The sequence below is a fragment of the Notolepis coatsorum genome, assembly GCF_963971535.1.
Source record: "Notolepis coatsorum genome assembly, chromosome: 3".
In the NCBI taxonomy this organism is placed as follows: domain Eukaryota; kingdom Metazoa; phylum Chordata; class Actinopteri; order Aulopiformes; family Paralepididae; genus Notolepis; species Notolepis coatsorum.
The window spans coordinates 81,482,531-81,510,030 of NC_140167.1; the positions used below are offsets into that span (position 1 = coordinate 81,482,531).

General features: G+C 46.7%; 1 protein-coding gene across 1 annotated transcript in view; it reads right to left on the reverse strand.

Annotated features, from left to right (window-relative positions):
- LOC311225873 (anosmin-1-like) overlaps positions 1 to 27,500 on the reverse strand; it is a gene marked incomplete at its 3' end in the record, with an annotated part of 89,150 nt that overhangs the window by 511 nt on the left and 61,139 nt on the right. Inside the window, exons 3-6 of the mRNA XM_084311265.1 lie at positions 20,436 to 20,498; positions 17,089 to 17,296; positions 13,708 to 13,892; positions 3,855 to 3,981 (exon numbers count right to left, since the gene is read on the reverse strand). Of these exons, the coding sequence (XP_084167391.1) occupies positions 3,855 to 3,981; positions 13,708 to 13,892; positions 17,089 to 17,296; positions 20,436 to 20,498 (583 nt within the window). The remainder of the gene's footprint in view (positions 1 to 3,854; positions 3,982 to 13,707; positions 13,893 to 17,088; positions 17,297 to 20,435; positions 20,499 to 27,500) is intronic.

Here is a 27,500-nt window from a genome sequence, read left to right on the forward strand (position 1 = left end):
AATGAATGAAAACTTTATTTAACAGATTGCAGAATGGGTACAATACAGTACGGCTCAATACATACAATTGTTAAGGGGATGCAGACCTGAGAAGACGTTTGTCTTGTTTCCATCAGGGTCCCCCATTTTCAATTCATATAGACATATATGACATACATGACATACAGATAGTCAGTACTGCTACATCTATACATTTATGACATACCAGATTTGCAAATACAGTACTGTTTGTGATACAGAAGGAGTCAAGAAAAGGGAGTATATACATTTGACGTAGAAACTGTACATTGGAGGAGGTTGGGTGGGGGGGGTTGGGTACATTGGGATATTGACAACCATACTGGGTAATTTACATTGGAGGTGGTTGGGGGGGGGGGGGGGGGGGGGGGGGGGCACACTGTATAAACAAGTAACACTGTACATTGAGGGGGGGGGGGGGGGAGACACTGTACAAACAAACACAAATGTACATTGAACTATTGACAAAACCATACTAGGTAAATGACTGTACATTGGAGGGGGTTGGGTTAGGATATTTACAGGGGCCAGTGTTGAATTGCAGTCTCCCGTAGGTGTCCCTTGAGAGAGGTTTTGAAAGTGGGTAGTGATCCACATTCCTTTACAGCTTTGGGTAGGGCGTTCCACATTGATGTGGCATAATTGCGAAACGTGTTTAGTCCCTTATTTGAGCCGAATCTGGGTTTAACATGATTTGTGGAGCTCCCTCTGGTGTTGTGATCGTGGTATTCACTGACCTTTGGGAAGTATTTTGACATGTACATGGGTACCTTGGTCGTGTAGTGTATCTTGTAGACCAGGCCCATTGCGTGATACAAGCGTTGGTAAAAGCAACCAGGCCTCAAGGACACTTCGACATGCTGCCCGGGAGGAGCGGGAATCGAACTGGGGGAACCTCTACCTCCCGAGACACTGTTGCCCCCCACACTGTCCCCCTAGAGATCCTTTCAATGAGAACCTTATTTGTTCTAGTTTTAGAGCCTGTAGGACCTCCTTCATACCTATTCACATACCTAAGTAAATGGAGGATTGCTCCACTTCTACAAGGTCCATTTGCATGTTCTTGGTATCTAGGGACCTCTATGGATCTCATGGAATGTATTCCCAGTGTCATAAATGTTGTGTCTGTTACTAGGCTTGAGTAAATTGTGATGAAACAAAAGGAGAATATACAGTTTGATCTTTGCATCTTTGACAGTGAATAACACCATGCTAAAAATGACCAGACATGAAAAACTGCCACTGAGCTCGTTCAGCACCTTCTTGAGATCATGTGTCTAAAATCTAAGCAAATGAATAAAGGGAAGATGATTAAACAGAAGGTTTTGTAGATACAGTACTGAATTCTGCCAACCGGACACATGCTATTTGAAATATTATTATAGAATATAGAATACCAGGCCTATAAATGACCTTATTATAGCCAACTCGCACATCTATGAATCGGGCCAAATCTCCTCTTTCAAATGGCAGAGTTCAATTTGGATTTAGTATCTCCAGGCATGCATGAAGAACCGTGAATAAAATCTACTGTATGTACAGTTCCATTCTTATAATGGATATGGCTCTGCCATTTTGAATCTGTTTGCAACGCGAATTGTTGCTAAATGTTCACTGAAGGTAGACACACTAACTGTGCTCCAATCTATGCCAATGACGTTCAGTTTTGTGGTAGAGCATCCAGAGAAATAAGAGAAATAAAAAAATGCATACACACGTCATTTGCTTGCAGGAAGCTAGAATCGGCTGGGTACTGTAGTTTTTAGAAATGTCAACGCTCATTGAGAGCTCTGGATGCCCTCGCATATGACTACATTCGACGGCGTTTAGCGCATTCAAAATGGCGGATATTCGCTAAATTATAAACACATTCCATAAACTAAAATCTCACTAATAACACTTTACCCTATTGGTAAACAAACGTATTGTTGAAAATATACACTATGACTGCTGTGACAGGATTATGGTCTTTATTCTTGGATACATTTTATAAAAGAAACGCAACATTATGTCATACAGTCTAGAGAGATTGATTTATGACGTGATGTCATTTGTGGTCTGCCGATGGACTGCTTGTGCTAAAGAGGTTAATTAACACTTTAACTGCCACACACGAGATATCTCGGGTTTATTTTTATGTGGTTGAAAGTCACTCACGAGATTTCTCGGAATTATTATTATTATTTTTTTTAGCGATCTGAAATCATATTGCATCACGCGAGCCTACCCGAGTATACACGAGCACTGCCGGAGATTCTATGTGGAAAAAAGCGCCCCCCTATCGTCTTTCAGATGACATAAGGGATTTTGGAATGGACTCAATGAAAATGGATGGGGAAAAAAATCCGGTACTCCACATTTTCCAGTCCACTGATCCAGCCGGGGTTACCACAGTTAATTCTGGAGCCTCTGAGACCCGCTGATCATGGAGTTCTACTGTATCACGTTGGATCTATACACTTATCGATTTTTTCGAATGGTGATCAGGAATTGGAATATACCAGTTGGATACCATCTGATGTCAGGTAAGGACTCTATGTTATCAGTGTTAGGATAATCAGACTAATTTTGATGAAGTTATAAGCTGTTTTGTGAAATGGGCTCTTTCGGTTTCACTGTAAAAGTCAGAGAGGAAATCAACGCGGCGATTATCCGTGCGCGGCCCGAATGTGCTTGCGTGCACGTATAATATTGATCATCTAGCGTTTATTTGAAAACGATTCATAAAAAGGCAGACGAATATCAACGTTGTGGAATATTCCAGTAAAAGACGATTTTCATAGAATGGTCCAGAATGGGCTGTTTTTTATCTCCAAACGGGTGCTTTTCTAAATGCTCTGAAACGGAAATGACGCAATAAAAAACCAATCTGCCTCGACAGCACTGACTGGAAAATAGTCTTTGATAATGCGATGGGCAGATTAGACACATAGCCATAATTTAAAACATAGATTAGGCGATATTAACGTTAATATTGGCGCCGATGGTGGCATTCAGGGGGTAAAAAGGAAAACCCGGCGTGGCACTCAAAGTGTTAAGAACAAAATAAGAGGAAATCTGTTCTTCATCGCTTCGTGAATGAGGCCCATTTATTATAAGGTCTGAACCTTTGAACGTTTGGGCTCAGCCCTAGTGTGTGTGTGTGTGTGTGTGCGAATATGTGTGTGTGTGTGTGTGTGTGTGTGTGTGTGTGTGTGTGTGTGTGTGTCTGTGTGTGTGTGTGTGCATGTGTGTGCATGTGTGTGTTTATTTTATTTATTTATTTACCATTATTTACCCAGGGTAGGTTCGCTGAGCTGATGCTCTTTTTCAGGAACGCCCTGCTTTACATTCACATGGTTCCATTCACACCTGGGAGCTGCTAGTACAACCCACACTCTGCCACCGTTGGCCACTGAGCAACTCCACTGGAGCAGTTGGGGGTTAAGTGCCTTGCTCAAGGACACTTCAGAGGTTGGTGTTAATGGGATAGGAGAGCGTTATTAATTCATTTCCCGAACCCAGATTTCTTCCTGCCGGTCCGGGGGATCGAACCAGCGACCTTCCAGTCACAAACCCGCTTCTCTAACCTTTAGGCCACCGCTGCCTAAATTGTGTGCATGTGTGTATGTTATAACTGCCATCGTTATTGCAGTTGGGATATAAGATGCACTGGACGCTGTGTGTGTGTGTGTGTGTGTGTTTGTGTGTGTGTGTGTGTGTGTGTGTGTGTGTGTGTGTGTGTGTGTGTGTGTGTGTGTGTGTGTGTGTGTGTGTGTGTGTGTGTGTGTGTGTGTATGTGTGTGTGCGTGTGAGTCTGTGTGTGTGTGTGTGTGTGTGTGTGTGTGTGTCTTTACCTTTATTCGACAGGAAGTGCTTGCTGGTAGTGAAGCCGCGGCTCCCGTGGCTGTTGATGGCTGCGACTCTGAACTGGTACCATCTCTGAGCTCTGAGGTCCGACAGCAGCGCCCGCTCCGCCAGCGTCTACAGAACAGAACAGTAAGACTAACACCTGCAGCTATGACACGTGTGCAGCGCTGCAGGGGGGCGGAGCCTGCTGGCTAGTAGTTTAACTAGTAGTTTTGGAGAATCAGAGCACCTTGTCTCAAGTCCCCACCAACTTCACCAAGATGTGACCTGTGTGAGTCTCCAGCTTCATCACTGTAGCAGAACAACTGACCTCTGACCTCTCCTGGACTTTGGTCAAAATAAATGGCAAAATGTTTTTATGGCAGTATGATAGGTAAGTATGGTTAAAGGCCCAACACGTAACGCACACACACACACACATACACACACACACACACACACACACACACACACACACACACACACACACACACACACACACACACACAAACACACACACACACACACATACGCACATGCACAAAGACACACACACACACAAGTTACCATGGCAACAGCGTTGCATGGTTTGTTAAAAGTGATACGTTATTAGTTACCATGGCGACAGTGTTCCATGTCATGGTTAAAAGTGACAGGTCATAGTTACTGTTGTGAAGGGCCAGATTAAACCGAATATATATATTTATTTATATATATATATTTAATTGTATTTGTATATTCTCTAATATTCCCTGATATCCCTTGTATATTCCTTGTACAATATGCATTGAATATCCATTCTAGCCTACTGAACATCCCATAATAGTCTCCATTCTACTATTGGTCGAGACCTTGGTGCCAGGCTGCCATACCCCTCAGACCCAGTTCAAACGTACCGCTCCACATGTACGAACAAGTCCTAGTTCCGCGTAGGAATCTGACTACCGCACCACTAATGGGACTATTTGTTCATAGTGCGTATATATACTGCGCTACTAAAGTAGGACTTCCTTTTTCAGTCCAGTTTCTTACCCTCCAATAGAGTCACAGACGTAAAGCCTCCCCGCGACGCCACGTGTGGGAGTAAGGCCAAGTTTGCCTACCATCGGTATTGAGACATCGTGTATATTAATATTTGAATAGTCATATTTGGCACTATATCGTCGAGTTGGACGTAGTCTATTAAGCTAATAATAGTCTGTTAATATATAGTGCTTCGTGCGGTGAGAATACTACCGTAGTCAGTACCCCATCGTTTCGGGCAGAGAACTGGCTGCTTACCCAGGGTGGTTGACCCCACGTGAAGCTGCACCCGAGGAGCCCCAGAGCCGACGAGCGAGTGGACCTGTATACCGGATTATTCTACCGACGACAGCCCGCCTTCCCAGGCACGGATTATGCTTTGTATACATTGATTATTCCATGGATAAAGACCCCCGACACTGCCGTGTGTTGGAACCCCCCCCCCCTGGAGAGGACGCAAGGTGAGGAGACGCTCTGCAAGACGAGGTCGCTTCACGTCTCTCCTCCGTGGACCGGATGACGCCGGCCCACAAAGAGTCCACCTGCTTTCATCTGTGGTCCAAGGATCGCCGGCGCATTGAACGGCACTACAGTGGGTTCACCTGGGATACCCTTGGCCGGATGAGGCAGCCGGATTCTACCCCCCCCCCCTTCCTACTCCTGTCGGCTTACAAGCGACCGGATTAACCCCCTCTAGTGTATCCAGTATATAATCATTAAAGTATCATTGCTGTTATTCCTTAAACTATTCCAGGTCGTATATGTACCACCTGCGCCTTCAGAGATTGGACATTCTCTATTGATATACCGACGAATACTCTTGCCATAAAAGTGCATACTAATTCCATTCATAAATGTGATTGATTTGATTAAGTGCTTGCTCTACACACCATCGCTGTGTAGAAATAAAGACCTATTTCTAATTCGTACATTTGTGTTGGATCCGTTTCATCTACGTGACAGTGTTCATCATAATATATTTATGCAGTGTACTGGGTGGCCGAATATTAAGTACAAAGGTAGTGGTAGTAAGTATCATATCTAGTAATACAGTCAGGGAATTGTACCCCTCAGTTACAATTGGTCCTTCGAGCCGGATGGGTAATCAGTGTAATATTAATATAGTGTTATTAATATTGAAATGGCCTATGATGAACACTCCACGAAACGATCCTCCTAACCAACGCCCGCAGCGCGAACGACGGCTCCCTCAGTACTTAGAGGCCTACGCTGTCAGTCAACAACCTAGTCTTCTACTAACAGTAAACGCGGTAAAACTAGAAAGTAAAAGTATGTCTAACCCCAATGCCCAGACTACCCCGACCATAGAGGCTCCTACGGGCTCTAATGTAACTGACCAAGTTCACGGTGGGGACCAGTGGGAACCAGACATGACTTCACACCCCGCCAGTACTGAAGAAGTAGTCCCCGATGAGTCCCGGGAGGAATACAACGCTACCGAGAGAGAACTCGGCACGGAAGAAGACGGGGAGAGCACCGTGGAGATAGAGCTCCAAGGCTCCGCAAGGAGTACCCCGAGGGAAGGCTCCCCTATACAACCGCCTTCTCCCAGCGAGGCAGAGAGGACCCTACAGCAGGCCTTCCTCATCAGCCTGAACGCCGCTGCTGAACGCGACCGACTGCAGATCCAGCAGCGAAGCGAACACGAGCAGATACGTCTAGAAATAAGACGCATTCAGATGGAAGAGAATGTGGCCCGAGAACGAGCCGGTGCTCAACGGGACGCAGCGCGCGACAGACAGCAGTCGCAACTAATAGAACAGCTGATCAGACGGACAACACCCTCTCCCTCCGCCAGAGGCTCCAGGAACTCGTCTAGACACACCTCCAGGGCGGCATCCCCTAGCCGAGTAAACAACCCTGAACTTGACCAACAGACGAGGTCTATACCCCCCACAGACCACCTCCCCCCACCGGTCCAAGCGAGACCTAGCAACCGGGAAGGAGCAGCATATCCTGTGGAGAGGCTAAACCAGAGACTACAAGCACTGGATGACCTAACTGAAGACGAAGAGGAAGAGGAGGAGAACCACGCCCGAAGACAGCACAGTACTCTACCGGACCAGGAGGTCCGGTACAGCCCAGGCTATACTCCCGCGGAGCTGCGCTACAGACCCCCGACTCTATACACGGGTGAGCACGACGCACGACCCGCACCGAGGAACAGCACCTGGACAAGCGGGCCATGGTACACTGCCGGTACCAGCCCATACCAAGGAGCGGGAGGAGACTCGCCTAGGAGGCCTCTCCCCCAACGCTCGCCGATGTATCCACAGTCAGCGTCATACATTGGCACGCCTATGGTACCCGACTTCACCCAAGAGAACCCGGCCCAGTATACAGAACTCCGCATGTGTCTGGAGACCATGTTGGTGGATGTATTGGATGAACGCCACAAATACGCCATCCTACTGAAGCACTTAAAGGTGCCCCGCGCACATAATATAGCGCTCGCCTACGCGACTTCCACCACCCCATACACAGCAGCGCTGGTAGCATTGGACCAGAGGTATGGGCGCATATGGGATTACGTGATCCAGGAGATCCGACACATCGACCGCTTACCCCCAGCAATAGACAATCGAGCACTGGACGACCTGTCCATCAGAGTGCAGTCCCTGGTAGGGATGTTGGGAGCGCAAAGAGAGAAGGGGAGGCATGAACTTTACGCCAACTCAAATGTGGAAAGGATTCTGGAGAAGCTGCCGCCCGCTCGTCAGGAGCGCTTTAGGCGGCAGAGGGACCACAGAGACCCGAATGGCCCCGAACCGAACCTCCTCGATCTAGCAGACTTCCTGGCGAGAGAAGTCAGCAGCCTACGGCTAGATACATTCGGACGGAGCACCCCTGGCTCCAGAGAAGGAACCAGACGACTAAATGATGGAAGAAGATCGGTGACCGTGATGCACCAATCGGAGTCAGTACCGAGCAGCAGGAGCCACAGTACCCCCTCCAGAACGGAGAAGTGGAAGATAGTGTGCCCCTACTGTGAGAAAGAACACTGGCTAGCGCAATGTGACTCCTTCCCCAAGCTGAACGCGGAGGAAGCCAGTCAATGGATAAAGTCCAACAAGCGCTGCTTTCGCTGTGCGCGCTCACACATGGCAGCCGAATGCCGCTTAAAGAAAAGGTGCACCAAGTGCGATGGAGCCCATCTGGACATACTTCACGACAGTAACAGACGGCGCCCTTCACCCGCACCATCCAGCCGCAAAGCGAGCGTCATGTACATCGATCCCGCCAGCAGCAGTGGAGCCCGAGTACTCCTAAAAGTAGTGCGTGTGACACTAAGCTACCAGAATAAAGTCCTGGACACTTACGCCGTCCTCGATGACGGGTCAGAGAAGACCCTGCTGCTCGCCTCCGCTGCGGCCCAGCTAGGGCTGCGGGGAAGCGAAACCCAAATGACAATTCGGACAATAAGACGAGATTTGAAGACGATAAAGGGCGAGAATGTCTCATTCTCTATCGCAGCAAGCGGCCAGCCTGAGCGACGGTACCAGATTGCAGACGCTTTCACCAGCCAAGAAATAGGACTGTCGCGGTACACATACCCCGTCGCCAAGCTGATGGAGAAATATGTACATCTGCGCAAGTTACCGATCCCGCTCATAGACAATGCTATGCCGCACTGTTGATAGGCTCCGACCATGCAGACCTCATTGTCCCGATAGACCGGGTTCATACCGGACCCCGAGGCTGTCCTGCAGCAGTCGAGACCCGTTTGGGATGGACTCTCCAAGGCCCGCTCGCCAAATCTCTCAACCGAAGTACAGCCACTAGATGTCTCCACTCCCGAGTCACAGAGGGAGAAACCGCACTCCTGCAACACGTAGAGCGGCTATGGACCTTGGAACAAATGCCCTTTAAGAACGGAAAGAAAGACATTCGCTCTAAAGATGACATTTACGCCATTCACCTCCTCGAGACAGGGACCAAGAGAGTCCCGGTCAACGGCGTGTTGAGATACGCCACGCCACTCCTGCGGCGAGAAGGAATGCCTACTTTCCACGCCAAGACAGACGCCACAGAACGGTACCTGCTGAACACGGAGCGGCGCTTAGCCAAGAACCCCGCCCAAGAGAGTGTATACCGCGCTGAGATTGAGAAGCTCATCACAGCGGGACACGTCACAAAGATGGACATTAAAGAGGCTGACCAGACCACTGAATCGTGGTACGTGCCTCACCACAAGGTCCATCACAACGGTAAAGACCGCATAGTATTTAACTGCAGCTACCAGATCGGATCCCAAAATCTGAATAAAGAGTTACTGCCCGGTCCCACACTCGGCCCCTCCCTACTCGGCGTTCTACTCCGCTTCCGCCAGGAAAAGGTGGCCATCAGCGGGGACATTAAAGGAATGTTCCTGCAGGTGAGATTAGTAGAGGCGGACAAGCCCCTGTTACGGTTCCTATGGAGAGAGAAGCCAGGAGATGAGCACCCAGCCATCTACCAATGGGAAGTCCTCCCCTTCGGAACGACGTGCAGCCCCTGCTGTGCTACATTTGCACTACAGAAACATGTAGCAGAGGACCCAGCAGCGGACGAAGAGGTCCGACACAGCGTAAAGAACAGCTTCTACGTAGACAACTGTCTACAAAGCCTTTCAACCCAAGAAGAAGCCGAGGCTCTCCTGATTAAACTCCGCGCCTCATTGATCAAAGGCGGCTTTGATCTCAGGCAGTGGGCCAGCAGCGATCCGCAAGTACTGCGCAGCCTCTCCTCCGAGGACAAGGCAGCCAGCAGCGAGACCTGGATGGCTACAATCCCGGGAGAAGCCCAGGAGATGACCCTGGGATTGGTGTGGCGATTCAAAACAGATTCGCTTCACTACAGACACAAGCCCCTGACTACGGAGCAGGGAAGGCCGGCGGCGGCGCCGACCACCAGACGGAGTGTGTACACAACACTCGCCCGACAATATGACCCGCTAGGATGTATTCTACCATACACCACCAGGGCAAAAATGATTGTACGAGCATTGTGGGACAAGGACCAGGGCTGGGACGACCCCATTCCTGCACACCTTGCATCCACCTGGAGAGAGTGGGAGATGGAGCTCCACTCACTCCCAGGCGTTAATATGCGCCGAAGCTACTTCCCACCCACGGTGAGGCCAGAGACATGTAAAATGGACTTACACGTCTTCAGTGACGCCTCAGAGGTCGCATACGGATCAGTAGCCTACTTGCGGGCCCAAGAGAAGGGGGGAGAGATCTACACAGCATTTGTCCTCGCCCGCTCGAGAATAGCCCCACGCAAGCAACAATCTATCCCACGTCTAGAGCTCTGCGCAGCCCTAGCCGGAGCGCACCTAGCCACGCTCATCCAACGTGAGCTCACCATACCGGTGTCTAGAACAATCCTGTGGTCAGATTCCACGACAGTACTCGCCTGGATCAAATCGGACTCATGCAAGTACAAAGTCTTCGTGGGAGTCAGAGTCACCGAGATTCAAGACTTAACCGAAGAGTTAACCGGAGAAACAGAGTGGCGCTACGTTGATACAAAACAGAACCCAGCTGACGTCATCACCCGGGGGATGCCCCTGGATGACCTCACCCGTCGCAATGTCTACAGTGACGGCCCCGCATTCCTAAGACTCCCGGAAGGACAGTGGCCCATGCCTATCCCGAGGGAAGCAAGTCCAGAGGAGGTGGAAAATAAGAAGTCTGTGTTCTGTGGATTGAGCACTGTAGCCTCCACCGACCCTAACATAGACGATTGCACGTCCATAGAGAGTGCACAACAAAGAACATTCCTGCGGTACCACCCGGAGTGCAAGTCCCCCGCTGATATGTCAGCAGCTAACTACGAGGAAGCAGAATTGCTTCTACTGCAGCGAGCCCAGAGAGACAATTTGACAGAAGGAACAGTCGTCATGATTATTGATCAATCACTGCCCAGAGCTATGTGGCCGGCCGGCCGCGTAAGCAAAGTGATCACCGGTGCCGACGGCAAGGTCCGAGCAGCTGAAGTGCTCGTCCAGGGTCGCACTTACACCCGTCCCGTGGCGAGGCTCATCGAACTGCCTCGACTCCCAGACACAATCGATGATGACCATGACCCTACAACCCTATGACTTTGTGAAGTTGACTGACCCCTACAGCAAACCCTTATGTGTAAATAGACAACGCGATTAATCTGTCTCTGTTTAACTGATTAGGTCTGGGACCAATCAGGGGGTGGCTGTTGTGAAGGGCCAGATTAAACCGAATATATATATTTATTTATATATATATATTTAATTGTATTTGTATATTCTCTAATATTCCCTGATATCCCTTGTATATTCCTTGTACAATATGCATTGAATATCCATTCTAGCCTACTGAACATCCCATAATAGTCTCCATTCTACTATTGGTCGAGACCTTGGTGCCAGGCTGCCATACCCCTCAGACCCAGTTCAAACGTACCGCTCCACATGTACGAACAAGTCCTAGTTCCGCGTAGGAATCTGACTACCGCACCACTAATGGGACTATTTGTTCATAGTGCGTATATATACTGCGCTACTAAAGTAGGACTTCCTTTTTCAGTCCAGTTTCTTACCCTCCAATAGAGTCACAGACGTAAAGCCTCCCCGCGACGCCACGTGTGGGAGTAAGGCCAAGTTCGCCTACCATCGGTATTGAGACATTGTGTATATTAATATTTGAATAGTCATATTTGGCACTATATCGTCGAGTTGGACGTAGTCTATTAAGCTAATAATAGTCTGTTAATATATAGTGCTTTGTGCGGTGAGAATACTACCGTAGTCAGTACCCCATCGTTTCGGGCAGAGAACTGGCTGCTTACCCAGGGTGGTTGACCCCACGTGAAGCTGCACCCGAGGAGCCCCAGAGCCGACGAGCGAGTGGACCTGTATACCGGATTATTCTACCGACGACAGCCCGCCTTCCCAGGCACGGATTATGCTTTGTATACATTGATTATTCCATGGATAAAGACCCCCGACACTGCCGTGTGTTGGAACCCCCCCCCCCCTGGAGAGGACGCAAGGTGAGGAGACGCTCTGCAAGACGAGGTCGCTTCACGTCTCTCCTCCGTGGACCGGATGACGCCGGCCCACAAAGAGTCCACCTGCTTTCATCTGTGGTCCAAGGATCGCCGGCGCATTGAACGGCACTACAGTGGGTTCACCTGGGATACCCTTGGCCGGATGAGGCAGCCGGATTCTACCCCCCCCCCTTCCTACTCCTGTCGGCTTACAAGCGACCGGATTAACCCCCTCTAGTGTATCCAGTATATAATCATTAAAGTATCATTGCTGTTATTCCTTAAACTATTCCAGGTCGTATATGTACCACCTGCGCCTTCAGAGATTGGACATTCTCTATTGATATACCGACGAATACTCTTGCCATAAAAGTGCATACTAATTCCATTCATAAATGTGATTGATTTGATTAAGTGCTTGCTCTACACACCATCGCTGTGTAGAAATAAAGACCTATTTCTAATTCGTACATTTGTGTTGGATCCGTTTCATCTACGTGACAGTGTTCATCATAATATATTTATGCAGTGTACTGGGTGGCCGAATATTAAGTACAAAGGTAGTGGTAGTAAGTATCATATCTAGTAATACAGTCAGGGAATTGTACCCCTCAGTTACAGTTACCATGGCGACAGTGATCCATGCCATGGTGAAAACACTTGTCACAGTACTGTACTTGTGCTGGATAATGACAATACATTTGAATCTAATCTAAAAGTGACAGGTCATAGTTACCATGGTGACGAGTGCTCCAGGGGGAGGCGTGGTCCTCACTAGGGTGCATCCCTGTCATAGTTACCATGGCGACAGTGCTCCAGGGGGAGGCGTGGTCCTCACTAGGGTGCATCCCTGTCATAGTTACCATGGTGACAGTGCTCCAGGGGGAGGCTTGGTCCTGACTAGGGTGCATCCCTGTCATAGTTACCATGGCGACAGTGCTCCAGGGGGAGGCGTGGTCCTCACTAGGGTGCATCCCTGTCATAGTTACCATGGCGACAGTGCTCCAGGGGGAGGCATGGTCCTCACTAGGGTGCATCCCTGTCATAGTTACCATGGTGATAGTGCTCCAGGGGGAGGCGTGGTCCTCACTAGGGTGCATCCCTGTCATAGTTACCATGGCGACAGTGCTCCAGGGGGAGGCGTGGTCCTCACTAGGGTGCATCCCTGTCATAGTTACCATGGCGACAGTGCTCCAGGGGGAGGCGTGGTCCTCACTAGGGTGCATCCCTGTCATAGTTACCATGGCGACAGTGCTCCAGGGGGAGGCGTGGTCCTCACTAGGGTGCATCCCTGTCATAGTTACCATGGCGACAGTGCTCCAGGGGGAGGCGTGGTCCTCACTAGGGTGCATCCCTGTCATAGTTACCATGGCGACAGTGCTCCAGGGGGAGGCGTGGTCCTCACTAGGGTGCATCCCTGTCATAGTTACCATGGCGACAGTGCTCCAGGGGGAGGCGTGGTCCTCACTAGGGTGCATCCCTGTCATAGTTACCATGGCGACAGTGCTCCAGGGGGAGGCATGGTCCTCACTAGGGTGCATCCCTGTCATAGTTACCATGGCGACAGTGCTCCAGGGGGAGGCGTGGTCCTCACTAGGGTGCATCCCTGTCATAGTTACCATGGCGACAGTGCTCCAGGGGGAGGCGTGGTCCTCACTAGGGTGCATCCCTGTCATAGTTACCATGGCGACAGTGCTCCACAGGGAAGGCATGGTCCTGACTAGGGTGCATCCCTGTCATAGTTACCATGGCGACAGTGCTCCAGGGGGAGGCGTGGTCCTCACTAGGGTGCATCCCTGTCATAGTTACCATGGCGACAGTGCTCCAGGGGGAGGCGTGGTCCTCACTAGGGTGCATGCCGGTGTTCCAGCGGGACTGCAGCAGGTAGACCACCGGCTCCACGCTGACGTTGAACTTGGACACCCAGCCCAGGTCCATGCGTCCCACAGAGTCCTCCAGAACGGACATGTCTCGACGAGGCTTCAGGGGAACGCCTGGAATCAAGACGTCACCTGTCTTCACTTGAGGCTTGTCCAAAATGATAAACTGCTTGATTTGCGATAATCTTCAAATAAATGTTGACACACTAAAGTTATAATAATCATAATAATGAATTGTATTTATAGAGCACACTTAAAAAAATACAATGTAGTCTCAAGGTGCTTTAACATGGCAGACTAAATCAATAAAATGATACATCATAATAAAACATTAAAAAGCAGATCCATTAAAACAATAGAATGATCAAGGAAAGCACATCAGTAGATGACATCAGCACCCTAGAGAAAAGCAGAAGAGATGTGTCTTCAGTCTTGATTTAAAAACAGTAATGGAGTCTGAGGCCCTAATTGTTTCTGGGAACTGATTCCACAGTCGTGGACCCAGTGCTGAAAAGACACATTAGCTGTTGACATTCATTAACCTCTTAAGCCCGATTGGCCTGGTTCTATTTATTTCACGTCATAAATAGATCAATACAGTCCGTATTAACCCCTTATGCTGAGGGCACATATTGCATAAAACGCCTGACAATTGCATAACCAAAGTAATTTGCGATGTATTACTTGAACCACTTATGAGTCCATGCATGAGTCTGGTTTCTTTTGAAAGGAAACTTTCTTCCACAATAGGAGAAGAATCACTCTGGGTGCTAATGTAATAGAGTTAGAGGTTTGAACACACTGAAATAAAAGTTGAGCTTACTCACGTTTTGTTTACTTATTGCCAGATGTTTATGTTTATGTGTATTTAGGATCCCCATTAGCTTTTGCACTTGACAAAAGCTATTCTTCCTGGGGTCCGGCACTTACAACAATACAACAATATTCAATACATTACATCATTATCAACATAAATTACATCATCAATTACATCATTATCAACATCATTAACAATCTCATCCTCAGTTAAGGATGATATTGTACAAGATACTTATTAGTATAAAGTATTAAAATCAAATAATTAAAATTAAATAAATAGTGCTTCCTGAGCAGCACTCACTGCCATCAACATAAATACAATTAACAGTCAATTGGTTTTCACCGCTATGCCATAAGGGTTCAGTGCATGCTCGTTACTAGATGGTATTTTAATTATTTCTTGAAAGTGGTTTTGGATTCTATTTCAGCGAAGTAGCTTGGCAATGAGTTCCATTCCATGATAGCTCTGTAAGTCACAGAAGATTTTAGTAGATTTGTTCTGGGTTTAGGTGCCAGTAGATGGCCTGACGTAGCTTGTCTGGTCATATGGTCATGTTCTTCTCTTATGTAAACTATATGATCATAAAAATACTGTGTTTTTGTAATGAGACGGGATTGCAGACGTTTCTCAACCGGAAGCCATGATACATTTCTGTGTATAACTTCAATGTTAGTGCGCTTTGAACAGTGGAGAGCTAGTCTGGCAGCCTTATTTTGAGCTATTTGTAGTTTCTGTATATGTGTTTTTGCTGCTGTTGACCATATGACGGGACAGTACTCAAGATGTGACAACCTGGATGCCTATAGTTCTGAACCAGCCATAGTTCTTATAGTTCTGAACCAGCCATAGTGCCTAGAGTTCTGAACCAGCCATAGTGCCTATAGTTCTGAACCAGCCATAGTGCCTAGAGTTCTGAACCAGCCATAGTGCCTAGAGTTCTGAACCAGCCATAGTGCCTATAGTTCTGAACCAGCCATAGTTCTTATAGTTCTGAACCAGCCATAGTGCCTAGAGTTCTGAACCAGCCATAGTGCCTATAGTTCTGAACCAGCCATAGTTCTTATAGTTCTGAACCAGCCATAGTGCCTATAGTTCTGAACCAGCCATAGTTATTATAGTTCTGAACCAACCATAGTGCCTAGAGTTCTGAACCAGCCATAGTGCCTATAGTTCTGAACCAGCCATAGTTATTATAGTTCTGAACCAACCATAGTGCCTAGAGTTCTGAACCAGCCATAGTGCCTATAGTTCTGAACCAGCCATAGTGCCTAGAGTTCTGAACCAGCCATAGTGCCTATAGTTCTGAACCAGCCATAGTGCCTAGAGTTCTGAACCAGCCATAGTTCCTAGAGTTCTGAACCAGCCATAGTGCCTATAGTTCTGAACCAGCCATAGTTCTTATAGTTCAGAACCAGCCATAGTTCTTATAGTTCAGAACCAGCCATAGTGCCTAGAGTTCTGAACCAGCCATAGTTCCTAGAGTTCTGAACCAGCCATAGTGGCTAGAGTTCTGAACCAGTCATAGTTCTTATAGTTCTGAACCAGCCATAGTTCTTATAGTTCTGAACCAGTCATAGTTCTTATAGTTCTGAACCAGCCATAGTTCTTATACTGTCACACTAGAACTAACGAGTGTTGGCTGTAAATATGTAAATACTGTATAACACTCTATAACATCACCACCATGAGATAATCAACCCACAACTACAGATCAGCTTGCATACAATCACCTGTTAGAGCCGCTATGGAGCAGAATGGTTGAGCTCTTACCTTTATAGAGACTGGCTGGGGTCTGGCAGGTGTGTCCACAGCTCTTACCTTTATAGAGACTGGCTGGGGTCTGGCAGGTGTGTCCACAGCTCTTACCTTTATAGAGACTGGATGGGGTCTGGCAGGTGTGTCCACAGCTCTTACCTTTATAGAGACTGGCTGGGGTCTGGCAGGTGTGTCCACAGCTCTTACCTTTATAGAGACTGGCTGGGGTCTGGCAGGTGTGTCCACAGCTCTTACCTTTATAGAGACTGGCTGGGGTCTGGCAGGTGTGTCCACAGCTCTTACCTTTATAGAGACTGGCTGGGGTCTGGCAGGTGTCTCCACAGCTCTTACCTTTATAGAGACTGGCTGGGGTCTGGCAGGTGTGTCCACAGCTCTTACCTTTATAGAGACTGGCTGGGGTCTGGCAGGTGTGTCCACAGCTCTTACCTTTATAGAGACTGGCTGGGGTCTGGCAGGTGTCTCCACAGCTCTTACCTTTATAGAGACTGGCTGGGGTCTGGCAGGTGTGTCCACAGCTCTTACCTTTATAGAGACTGGCTGGAGCCTGGCAGGTGTGTCCACAGCTCTTACCTTTATAGAGACTGGCTGGAGCCTGGCAGGTGTGTCCACAGCTCTTACCTTTATAGAGACTGGCTGGGGTCTGGCAGGTGTGTCCACAGCTCTTACCTTTATAGAGACTGGCTGGGGTCTGGCAGGTGTGTCCACAGCTCTTACCTTTATAGAGACTGGCTGGGGTCTGGCAGGTGTGTCCACAGCCATTGGAGCAACATTTCCTGGGGGCGGGACAATGTTGGTCTAAGGAGCAGCTCTCGACGCATGCAGCAGCGAATCCTGTGGCTCTCTGGGGAGGGGGGCAGTCCCCCTGGCGTGAGGACCTAAGAGAGGCCAGGAACTCCCTGCTGGTAAGACATTCTGTCTGCTTCTGATAGAAAGAGAGAGAAAGAGAGAGAGAGACATAGAGAGAGAAAGAGACGGAGAGACAGAGAGAGAGATGGATAGAGACAGAGAGAGATATGGATAGAGACAGAGAGAGATATGGAGAGACATAGAGAGATGGAGAGAGAGAGACAGAGAGATGGAGAGAGATGTAGAGAGAGAAAGAGAGAGACAGAGAGATGGAGAGTGAGAAAGAGAGAGGAAGAGAGAGAGAGACAGAGATGGAGAGAGTGACAAAGAAAGATGAAGAGAGAGACAGAGAGATGGAGAGGTGGAGACAGAGAGATAGAAAGAGAGATGGAGAGAGAGAAGTACACACAAATTACACACACACACGCTAGTCTACTGACTCAAGATTGTGTGCAGGAAGAGACTGTCGGACTGCAGAGACTCTGCAAGGAGGGTTCTGCTTAGAATGATCAGGCAGCACTGGTGTGGACTCAGATTACAGGGAAAGCTAGCCTGTTTAGAGTTTGCTGACCACTGAGTCTCACACTCAGTGTTTAACACATTGGTCACCAAAAACGGCGTAAGTCGTTATTGCCCGCCATGTGTTGAACGCCAACAACGGCGTAAATCGTTTTTGGGATCAATATTTCATTTTTTCGCCATGGCATTCATAATTCATCCAGCCTCCCTCCGGACTGCAGCGGCACCCTGTATGAGATTGCAACGCCTCAATACCGCCGCCTGGTGGATGGTCGGGCGAGTTACACTCTCGCCAAAACCGGAAGTGGCGATCGGTGCCGCGAGGAAATCCCTCCGGCAGTCATATCTTGTTACGTGGATCCAGCCAAACACTGTAGTGCATTTGGATCGCTTTCGAAACGCAATAATCGATATGATTTCGGCGTTTATTGCGCCATACAAACCGGAAATGGATCTAGGAGATCGGCGTCAAATAATTGGGATCTTTTTCCTCCAGTCTCATCGGCAAACAGTAAGAGGAATATAACGTTATTTTCAGCCCGATTGTTTATTCATTTCACTGCAAACCATCTGCTCAACATATCGACCCATACTAAATAAAGCCGTTACTGACGATCAAGGAATTATAAACGACCCACCCCCCCCCCCTTTCCTTCACGCATGATGAAGCATAATGTATACCGATCATATACATTTGAATTTTTTAATATAGCATGTATAGGAAAGAAACGCCAATCGATAATCTATCATATGCGTCAGGGCCTATAACTAGCGTTTTTGGAATTACAGCAGAAAAGCTTAAAAACATACTTATATTCTCGAAGGTATTAACACAACAATGTATGAATGAAAAAATATAACGTTCCCACATCCGGAAGGATAGATAATCGATGTTGAATGGGCCATAGTAATGTCAATATAGCAATACAATTTTAAAAGTTATATATCGTATAGCTTAGCTCTGCTCTATTGGAACTATCCCTTTATCACTATACAGTCCACTATACAGTCCATCGTGACTGTGGATCGTGACTGTGGATAGACAGTTACACTCACCCCCCTAAACTCACTCCACCTAGGGGCATCCAGACCCATTACCAAGCGGTGAGTTCATCTCTTGGTGCAGTGGTCTGTGATGCTGCCCGCGGCGCGGGAGACCGGGGTTCAACTCCCACTCAGGGCATGTCAAATGAGACCGGTTACATAAGCATGAATTTGACTTACTTGATTTTGTCACTCACTATTAGATAACAGTTTACAATTTCTCTCAAGAACTAAACACATCACTTCAGTAATACTCAAACAAGGGTGTCAGAGAATAAGTGTGGCACCGCTGGTGTACTGTGTACACAGCGCATTGTCATCATACAGCACACTATAGCTATAGTAGTTGTTTCGCGCTCCTGGCCACCTGCCTCAGTGTGCGCACACACACACACACACACACACACATGCACACTTACTATTGCAACGAATCGTTCCAGCAACAGTAGGCTTTAGACTATACAGTACGCTCGTGCACGCGTGTTGGTGTGCGCTGAGGCAGGTGGCCAGGAGCGCGAAACAAGACGGTATAAATATGGAATATTAATACAGTCTATTCCACTATAGCTATAGTGTGCAGTATGATGACAATACATTTGAATCGAATCAAATTTTGATCCGTCGCAAAGCGCTTCTGCACTACCTGTTGAATACAGGGCAATGCTGACCCTTGTTTTGCGCACAGGGCTGGGCAGGAAAAATGACCATTAACTCTTTAATTGCCAGACCCGAGACATCTCGGGTTAACTCGCCATGCGTTGGACGCCAGACCCGAGATATCTCGGGGTTTGGTCGTTTTTTCTTTTATTTGCAATTTTTATTCATTATTCATCCATTGACCTCGGTGTTGCCATAGGGAAGGATTTTGAGATTGCCAAAGTGCAATACCGGCCGCATCCTGCCAGATGGCAGTGTCGCCCACCCTTTGAAACCTTATAATTAACTCTGTGTTACACTCAAATGTCTCCGGGCGCTATATTTAGACGGAGCCGAGTAAGTCACTTCATCCGAGCACTTCGAAACACATCTGGCACACTCGATCCATAAGTTGTGCCAAATTATGTCCGGGACCAGATGGACAATAGTAGCGTGTCCAGGCAAGAAATGCCAACGCTTATAGTAGAATTCACGTTGCGCCCTATTACTCGCTTCCCAGGAATGATCCCGGATCACTCTGAAATTATACTTATATTCACCACGGGATAACGCGTGAACGTATGCATGGACAAATTATCTCTTTTTTGCATCTTGGACGGAAGAAAGTTACTGTCAAATGACCATAGTATTGTCCCCATATCTATATAGAATATAGATATAGCTCTCCAAACATAGTGACGCACAGTGAAAATGTAATGGAAACCTGGCACATTAGCTACAAGGCCAAGACTAATAGCTGGCGCTGAATGAGTTAAGAGCCACACACACAGACATACATAGACACACAAACAAACAAAACCATGCGCACGCACACACACACACACACACACACACACACACACACACACACACACACACACACACACACACACATACACACACACACACACATGCATATGCATGTGCATGTACACATACACACACACACACACACACACACACACACACACAAACAGACACTCACTCATGCACAAAAATGTGTGTCTATCTCTCACCTCGCAAGACTTCTGTGACAGCGCCTTCCTGGTCTCCATCAATTCCCTGCATGGCTGAAGGCACTGTAAACGAAACAGGAAGCAGGAAGCAGTGTCAGAGTCAACGCCGACAGCCGGAGTCGAACCCGGTGTATCTTGCATTGGTGACGAGCGCAATGTCCGCTGCGCCACCCAGCCGCCCCACAGTGCAACCGTTTAAAAAAAAATTCAGATCTAATTGTTGCTGCATGCTAACACTATAGGAAGAGAAACTAACTGCGTTTCAATATTTGGGGGGGACAAGCAGAGTAGAAGCGGATCTCTTTATCAGCACAACGCAGCCACGTATCATGGAACTGTGTTCAAATGTACAAGCACACCCTTCCCATTAAGTCTAGTTTTTTTATTGTTGAAAAGCGCATGTGAACGCATGTGATATGCCTCGTTTTATAAATGTGTATACAGAAACAATTCCGTTGCTTTTGTTGATAATATTCATAAATTTCATTGATAACATAGTGCTGTAATTTCATTTTCAAATAAACATGCATGATCAAATTCAACAACGTGTGCTTTTATTTTGATATTCCTTATTTCCATGTTGAAATTACGCGATACATTAAGTGTGGGGTTGTCAAAAAAAGTCCTAAATAAAATGGGGTTGTGGTACAGTATAAAAAAGTTTTGAGAACCCCTGTTCTAGAACCTTTAGTGTCCTGTTTAGCAGGAGCCACAGGAGCTAACAGTAACATACACTACTGACTAGTGACATGGTGTTCTGAACACTACTGACTAGTGACATGTAGTCCTGGGCGATATATCGTGAACCTCATTTTGATATATTTTACTAATGCTCGATATGGAAAGGTAACATCAATGGCGTCATTTCAGTAAAAGGCAAGGTATGGCGAGGAGGGGGGGGGGGGATGAAGGGGGGGTTTCCCCCCCGTTGGTGGATTTTTTTTGTCAAATCAGTTGTGCAATAGTCATTTTTGGTGAGTTGTTTCTATACAATTCAGTTATATGACATTTAGGTATGACACAGGACTACACAAGCATTTTTAGTATAGAAATGTGTCAACAGACTAAAGCAGGGAACCACAATATTTTGCATACGAATTATGCAGAATGTAATATCATAACTGTCTATTACTTTTCTTGCAATTGAGCCAATTTTCCTTAGGTACGGTTTTGATGTGTGTGTTCAACAGAATGTAGTATCAAAAGCACATTCACAAAAAGTATGGGTTACTGAATGCTGAACTGCACTATTATAATCACTAAGCCAGACCTTACCTGTGTCCCTGTATCACTTGTCTCTGCTGCCCTTTGATAAAAAAGCGTCCCTATGTCCATTTTCCTTTTTTTGGGCATATTTCAGTTAGTCACAGTAAAAGTGAGATAATTTACAATATCAAAACATGCTAGGGCTGTACCGAATAGTTCGAAGCTTTGTTCATAATGTTGACATTCGAATTCTAAATCAACATCAAAAATTGTAATAATTTTTTTGTACATTTTTATTTGCCAAGTGCCATACCTTGCCATACCAAAATGACGGCCCTGGGTAACATTGAGTTTTATTTTCTAAACTACTTCAAAGTTTTCACACAAGATTTCGTTGCTCTTGCTTTTCATTTTAGGCGGCAGCGCTCCTTCCTCGTTGTCTGTAGACAACAAGGAAGGGGCGGAGACTCCAACCCTGCCTCTGATTAGCTCTTGCAGGCGAACATGGCAGAGAAAGATGTGAGCGGGACCAAATGAGTTAAAAAAAAAAAAGGACACATAACGTGTATCTCAGTTCTAATGTTTTAATTTGTTTTCGGAAGTAACATTCGACTGAGAGCGAAAGAGGCTTCGTCAGTGCTGTAAGTTTCAAGAAAGTGAATGACATTGTTGAAGAAAGAAGCAGATGAATATTCTGTGAGAGTTTTGATGGACTTTTAATAAGCTAAAAGTCAGTAGCTACCGCCGAGACCTGCGGTCAGTACATGAAGTGTTAACGTGAAATGTAGCTTCGCGCCTTGAACGGCACGCGCAGTAAATACCAGTGAGTGCGTTATTGCGGTCGTGTTTGTTGATGTTCCTATCGTATCGAGTACAGAAGATGAAAGACAACCTCAGCAAAGATTGAATTGAAGAAGATGTGGTGCCTAGACTGAATTGTGCATTCGTTCTGGATTGAAGAACACGTGGTCCAGGCAGAACCAGGATCTGAGGGAGACGGGCTGGTGTCCATTTATCAGCTAACACGCACACACACACTATCCCACACACAAACAGACTGGAATACACGCACACACAAACAGACTGGAATACACGCACACACAAACAGACTGGAACACACACATACACAAACAGATTGGAACATACGTACAAGCTCAGTGATCAAGCAGTTACAGTACACGCATTATTTAGAACATTTGAAATAGGATGTTTCCCTGCCATCAGAAGACATCCTCCAGTGACTCAGCTCATCTCGTATGCAGTCTACAGGAGTGGTAATTGTATCAAACCCTTTTCCAGTTGTAACCAACTGAGGTATCGTGTAAAGTGATCGTTAACTGTATCAAACCCATGTCAGTTGTGGAAGACTGAAGTAATGCATTAACCCTTAGTGGGTGACAGATATCCCGTTTATATCCAGAGTGAATACTCCCTCTGTGAAGTTATAAGAGAGCTTTTGTTGTGAGGTAATTACAACTATATAAGTGAACTGTCATAATTATATGCAACTATATCATAAGTGAACCGTCATAATTATATGCAACTGTTATAAGTGAACTGCCATAATTATATGCAACTGTTACAGGTGAACTGCCATAACATTGGGATATATTGAGTTATACACTGTGAGTCCATTTTTGAAGTAGAAATACCTATCCAGGTTGGATATTGATTATAAGGAGAACTAAGAAGGATGTTGTTGGTGTAAAAGTTGTATTGTTTTGTTTGAAATAATTGTCCTTGAAGGAAAGAGATGTCCAGCAGAAGGAAGGACTGAGAGGAGAAAGAGAATATTTCTCTTCATGGAAAATGTATATTTCATTTTGTTTGACAAAGTGAATTAACTTCTCAGGTGTTCTTTAGTAATGGTTTACCTTACTGCTAGACTTGGGGAGGGAGGGTTTATGTTTCAGCTAAAGCTGTTGAGAGTTGAGCATAATTGTACACTTCAGGTTGCCACTGTATCAGAGTTAAAAACTGAAGCCCACCTCGTCATATCTATTTATATTCATACTAACTGTAGAGTAGGGCGGAATAGTTACAAACATACTTACACACGTAGGTAGTGAGGCTAATTGTATTGGGGACGGGGACTTAGCTCCTTTCGTCATCTCAATCTTCCAAGGCAAGAACACATCATATTAACCCCTACAAGGGCGGGCATACTTACCCCCGCTACACTTACATTTATTATTATTTATTTTAGTTTAATTATGATTATTTCATTGTATTTAAATTTGTAGTTAATGTAGAAAAGCATACCTTCAAATAATAAGGCCCCTATCCTGCTTGCTACAGTGGCTTCTTTTATTTTTAGATTATTATATATTTAAATACCTGCAGGAAAAAGGTCTTTATTTCATTGTGATGATTATAATTGCTAAATAAACATTCTGGTTTATAACTTGAATCAATTTGGTCTGGTTCAGTTTTATACAGGAATATTATTTAGAAACTTAAATACGATAAATATCGAGTCATATCGAATATCGACATTATGCAAAAAAATATTGTGATATCAAATTTAGGCCATATCGCCCAGCACTTGTGACATGGTGTTCTGAACACTACTAACTAGCGACATGGTGTTCTGAACACTACTGACTATAGTGACATGGTGTTCTGAACACTACTAACTAGTGACATGGTGTTCTGAACACTACTAACTAGTGACATGGTGTTCTGAACACGACTGACTAGTGACATGCTGTTCTGAACACTACTGACTCGTAACAGTAGCTGGACCCTCCAGGTTATTACATTATTATTTAATGTAATCATGTTAGGGAACTATTGTGTTGAAAAGTGAAGGAATGGGCTTCAAGCCAGGAACAGAGAGAGAGAGAGAGGGGGGGGGGGGGGGAGAGGGAGATGGGGGAAAGAGAGAGAGAGAGAAGGCCAGAGAGAGAGAGAGAGAGAGAGAGAGAGAGAGAGAGAGAGAGAGAGAGAGAGAGAGAGAGAGAGAGCATGGAGGTCAAACCACAGTTTTCATAGCAAGTCTGGTTTTGATTTGGCAACAACCATCAATTCACCACTTCACTGACACGGCCAGATGTGTGTGTGTGTGTGTGTGTGTGTGTGTGTGTGTGTGTGTGTGTGTGTGTGTGTGTGTGTGTGTCTGTCTGTCTGTCTGTCTGTCTGTCTGTCTGTCTGTCTGTCTGTCTGTCTGTCTGTCTGTCTGTCTGTCTGTCTGTCTGTCTGTCTGTCTGTCTGTCTGTCTGTCTGTCTGTCTGTCTGTTAGGCTTGGGCGGTATGACGGTATTACGGTATACCAGGATATTTCGAGATCCCGCCGGTATGATTCTCAATACCGTGACGTCACAGACTGCTATTACAGACACGAAGTTGATTGTAGTGCACAGCACGCGCCAGCAGAGGGTTACGTGGCTAATCGTTCTGAGAGCTAACGTCTCTGCCTGGATGGTTGCTGGCTAACTAACGTGGCTAATTGTTCTGAGAGCTAACGTCGGTACCTGGCTGGTTGCTGGCTAACTAACGTGGCTAATCGTTCTGAGAGCTAACGTCGGTACCTGGCTGGTTGCTGGCTAACTAACGTGGCTAATCGTTCCGAGAGCTAACGTCTCTGCCTGGCTGGTTGCTGGCTAACTAACGTGGCTAATCGTTCCGGGAGCTAACGTCTCTGCCTGGCTGGTTGCTGGCTAACTAACGTGGCTAATCGTTCTGAGAGCTAACGTCGGCACCTGGCTGGTTGCTGGCTAACTAACGTGGCTAATCGTTCTGAGAGCTAACGTCGGTACCTGGCTGGTTGCTGGCTAACTAACGTGGCTAATCGTTCTGAGAGCTAACGTCGGTACCTGGCTGGTTGCTGGCTAACTAACATGGCTAATCGTTCTGAGAGCTAACGTCTCTGCCTGGCTGGTTGCTGGCTAACTAACGTGGCTAATCGTTCCGGGAGCTAACATCGGTACCTGGCTGGTTGCTGGCTAACTAACGTGGCTAATCGTTCTGAGAGCTAACGTCGGTACCTGGCTGGTTGCTGGCTAACTAACGTGGCTAATCGTTCTGAGAGCTAACGTCTGTACCTGGCTGGTTGCTGGCTAACTAACGTGGCTAATCGTTCCGGGAGCTAACGTCGGTACCTGGCTGGTTGCTGGCTAACTAACGTGGCTAATCGTTCTGAGAGCTAACGTCTCTGCCTGGCTGGTTGCTGGCTAACTAACATGGCTAATCGTTCTGAGAGCTAACGTCGGTACCTGGCTGGCTAACTGGCTATCGTTCTGTGATTTGTTTACTTGGTAACACGGGTTGCTAAGGAATTTAGGTGCGAGGTTGAAGAAAGTGCACTTTTAGGTTGAAAGAACGGCCCTAATGTCAACGTGTTTCAATATAAGCGTTATGTATGGTGATAACGAGTATATTGTTAGCCCCCCCCCCCCCCGCTGATGAAAATGAAGGTCATACCGTGTGTCTGTCTGTGTGTGTGTATGTGTGACTGTGTGTGTGTGTGTGTGTTTGTCTGTCTGTTTGTCTGTCTGTGTGTGTGTCTGTCTGTCTGTTTGTCTGTGTGTGTTTGTGTGTATCAGTGTATGTGTGAGTGTGTGACTGAGCTCAAGCCAATTTTTACAATGACCAGAGTACTAGTATGTTCTAATGAGTCTATATCTCCCACATGACAAGAGTATTAGTATGTTTTAATGAGTCTATAGCTCCCACATGACAAGAGTACTAGCATGTTTTAATGAGCCTATAGCTCCCACATGACAAGAGTACTAGTATGTTTTATTTTTTTTATATATATTTTTTTGTTCTCACTTTTTCTGTATTTTTGCTCCCATCCCAATTTAGTCGTTATACCAATTCCCTTCCTGGTCGTTGCGCGCCTAGGGAGGGTGTAGAACTACCACATGCCTCCTCCGATACATGTGGAGTCAGCCAGCCGCTTCTTTTCACCTGACAGCGAGGACTCTCACTGGGGGAATGTAACGCATGCGGAGGTTCACGCTATTTCCCCCCGATCCCCTCCCTCAGGGCTCGAAATAACTTTTTTTACTTGGTAGCACTGGTGCTCCCAACTTCAAAAAGTTATTATGAATATGTAACGGAACGTAGGCCAATCTCGCTAACGTTATTCGACCGAAATCAATTGGCAACATATCACCACACTACTAGCTAGCTGGCTAACGTCAAAACATTATTTATATTTGACATTCGCTATTTATGGGTGGAATATTCCGATTCTAGCTCACTAGATCAGTCACATTAAATTTTTTTTCTCTTTTTCATCTTTTCTTTTCTTTTTTCTGTTTTTCTCCCATCCCAATGTTAGTCGTTATGCCCATTCCCAATCCCCTACCTGGTCGTTGTGTGCTCTGCCCCCTACCGTCGGTCTGGGAGGGCGGAGACTATCACATGCCTCCTCCGACACATGTGTAGCCAATCCCCACTTCTTTTCACCTGGCAGCGCGGACTCTCACTGGGGGAGTGTAACGTGTGGAGGAGGACACTATCTCCCCCAGGATCCGACCTCGCTGTGCAGGCGCCCCGACCGATCTGTAGGAGTCGCTGTTTTACAACGACCAGGACCCACCCTCGCCGGGTTTTTCCCACCCTCTAACACTGCCAATTGTGTTAGTATGGACGGTCGGCCAACCCGGAAGCACCACAGCTGGATTAGATCCCACTGTCTCTGTGGTGGTGGGCAGACGCTTAGACCGCTGTGCTACCGGCCGCGCCTTAAACTTTCTTTTTGTATAGCTTATAGGGGTGGGCGTGAGTAATCGATGGCTATGAGAAAACTCGATATTTCAGCCAACAACAGCCAGCTACTGCACTATGAACTGCCAGCCAGCTAGCTGGCTACCCGAATCCACAACAGCCAAAATACAGTCTCAGCCAATC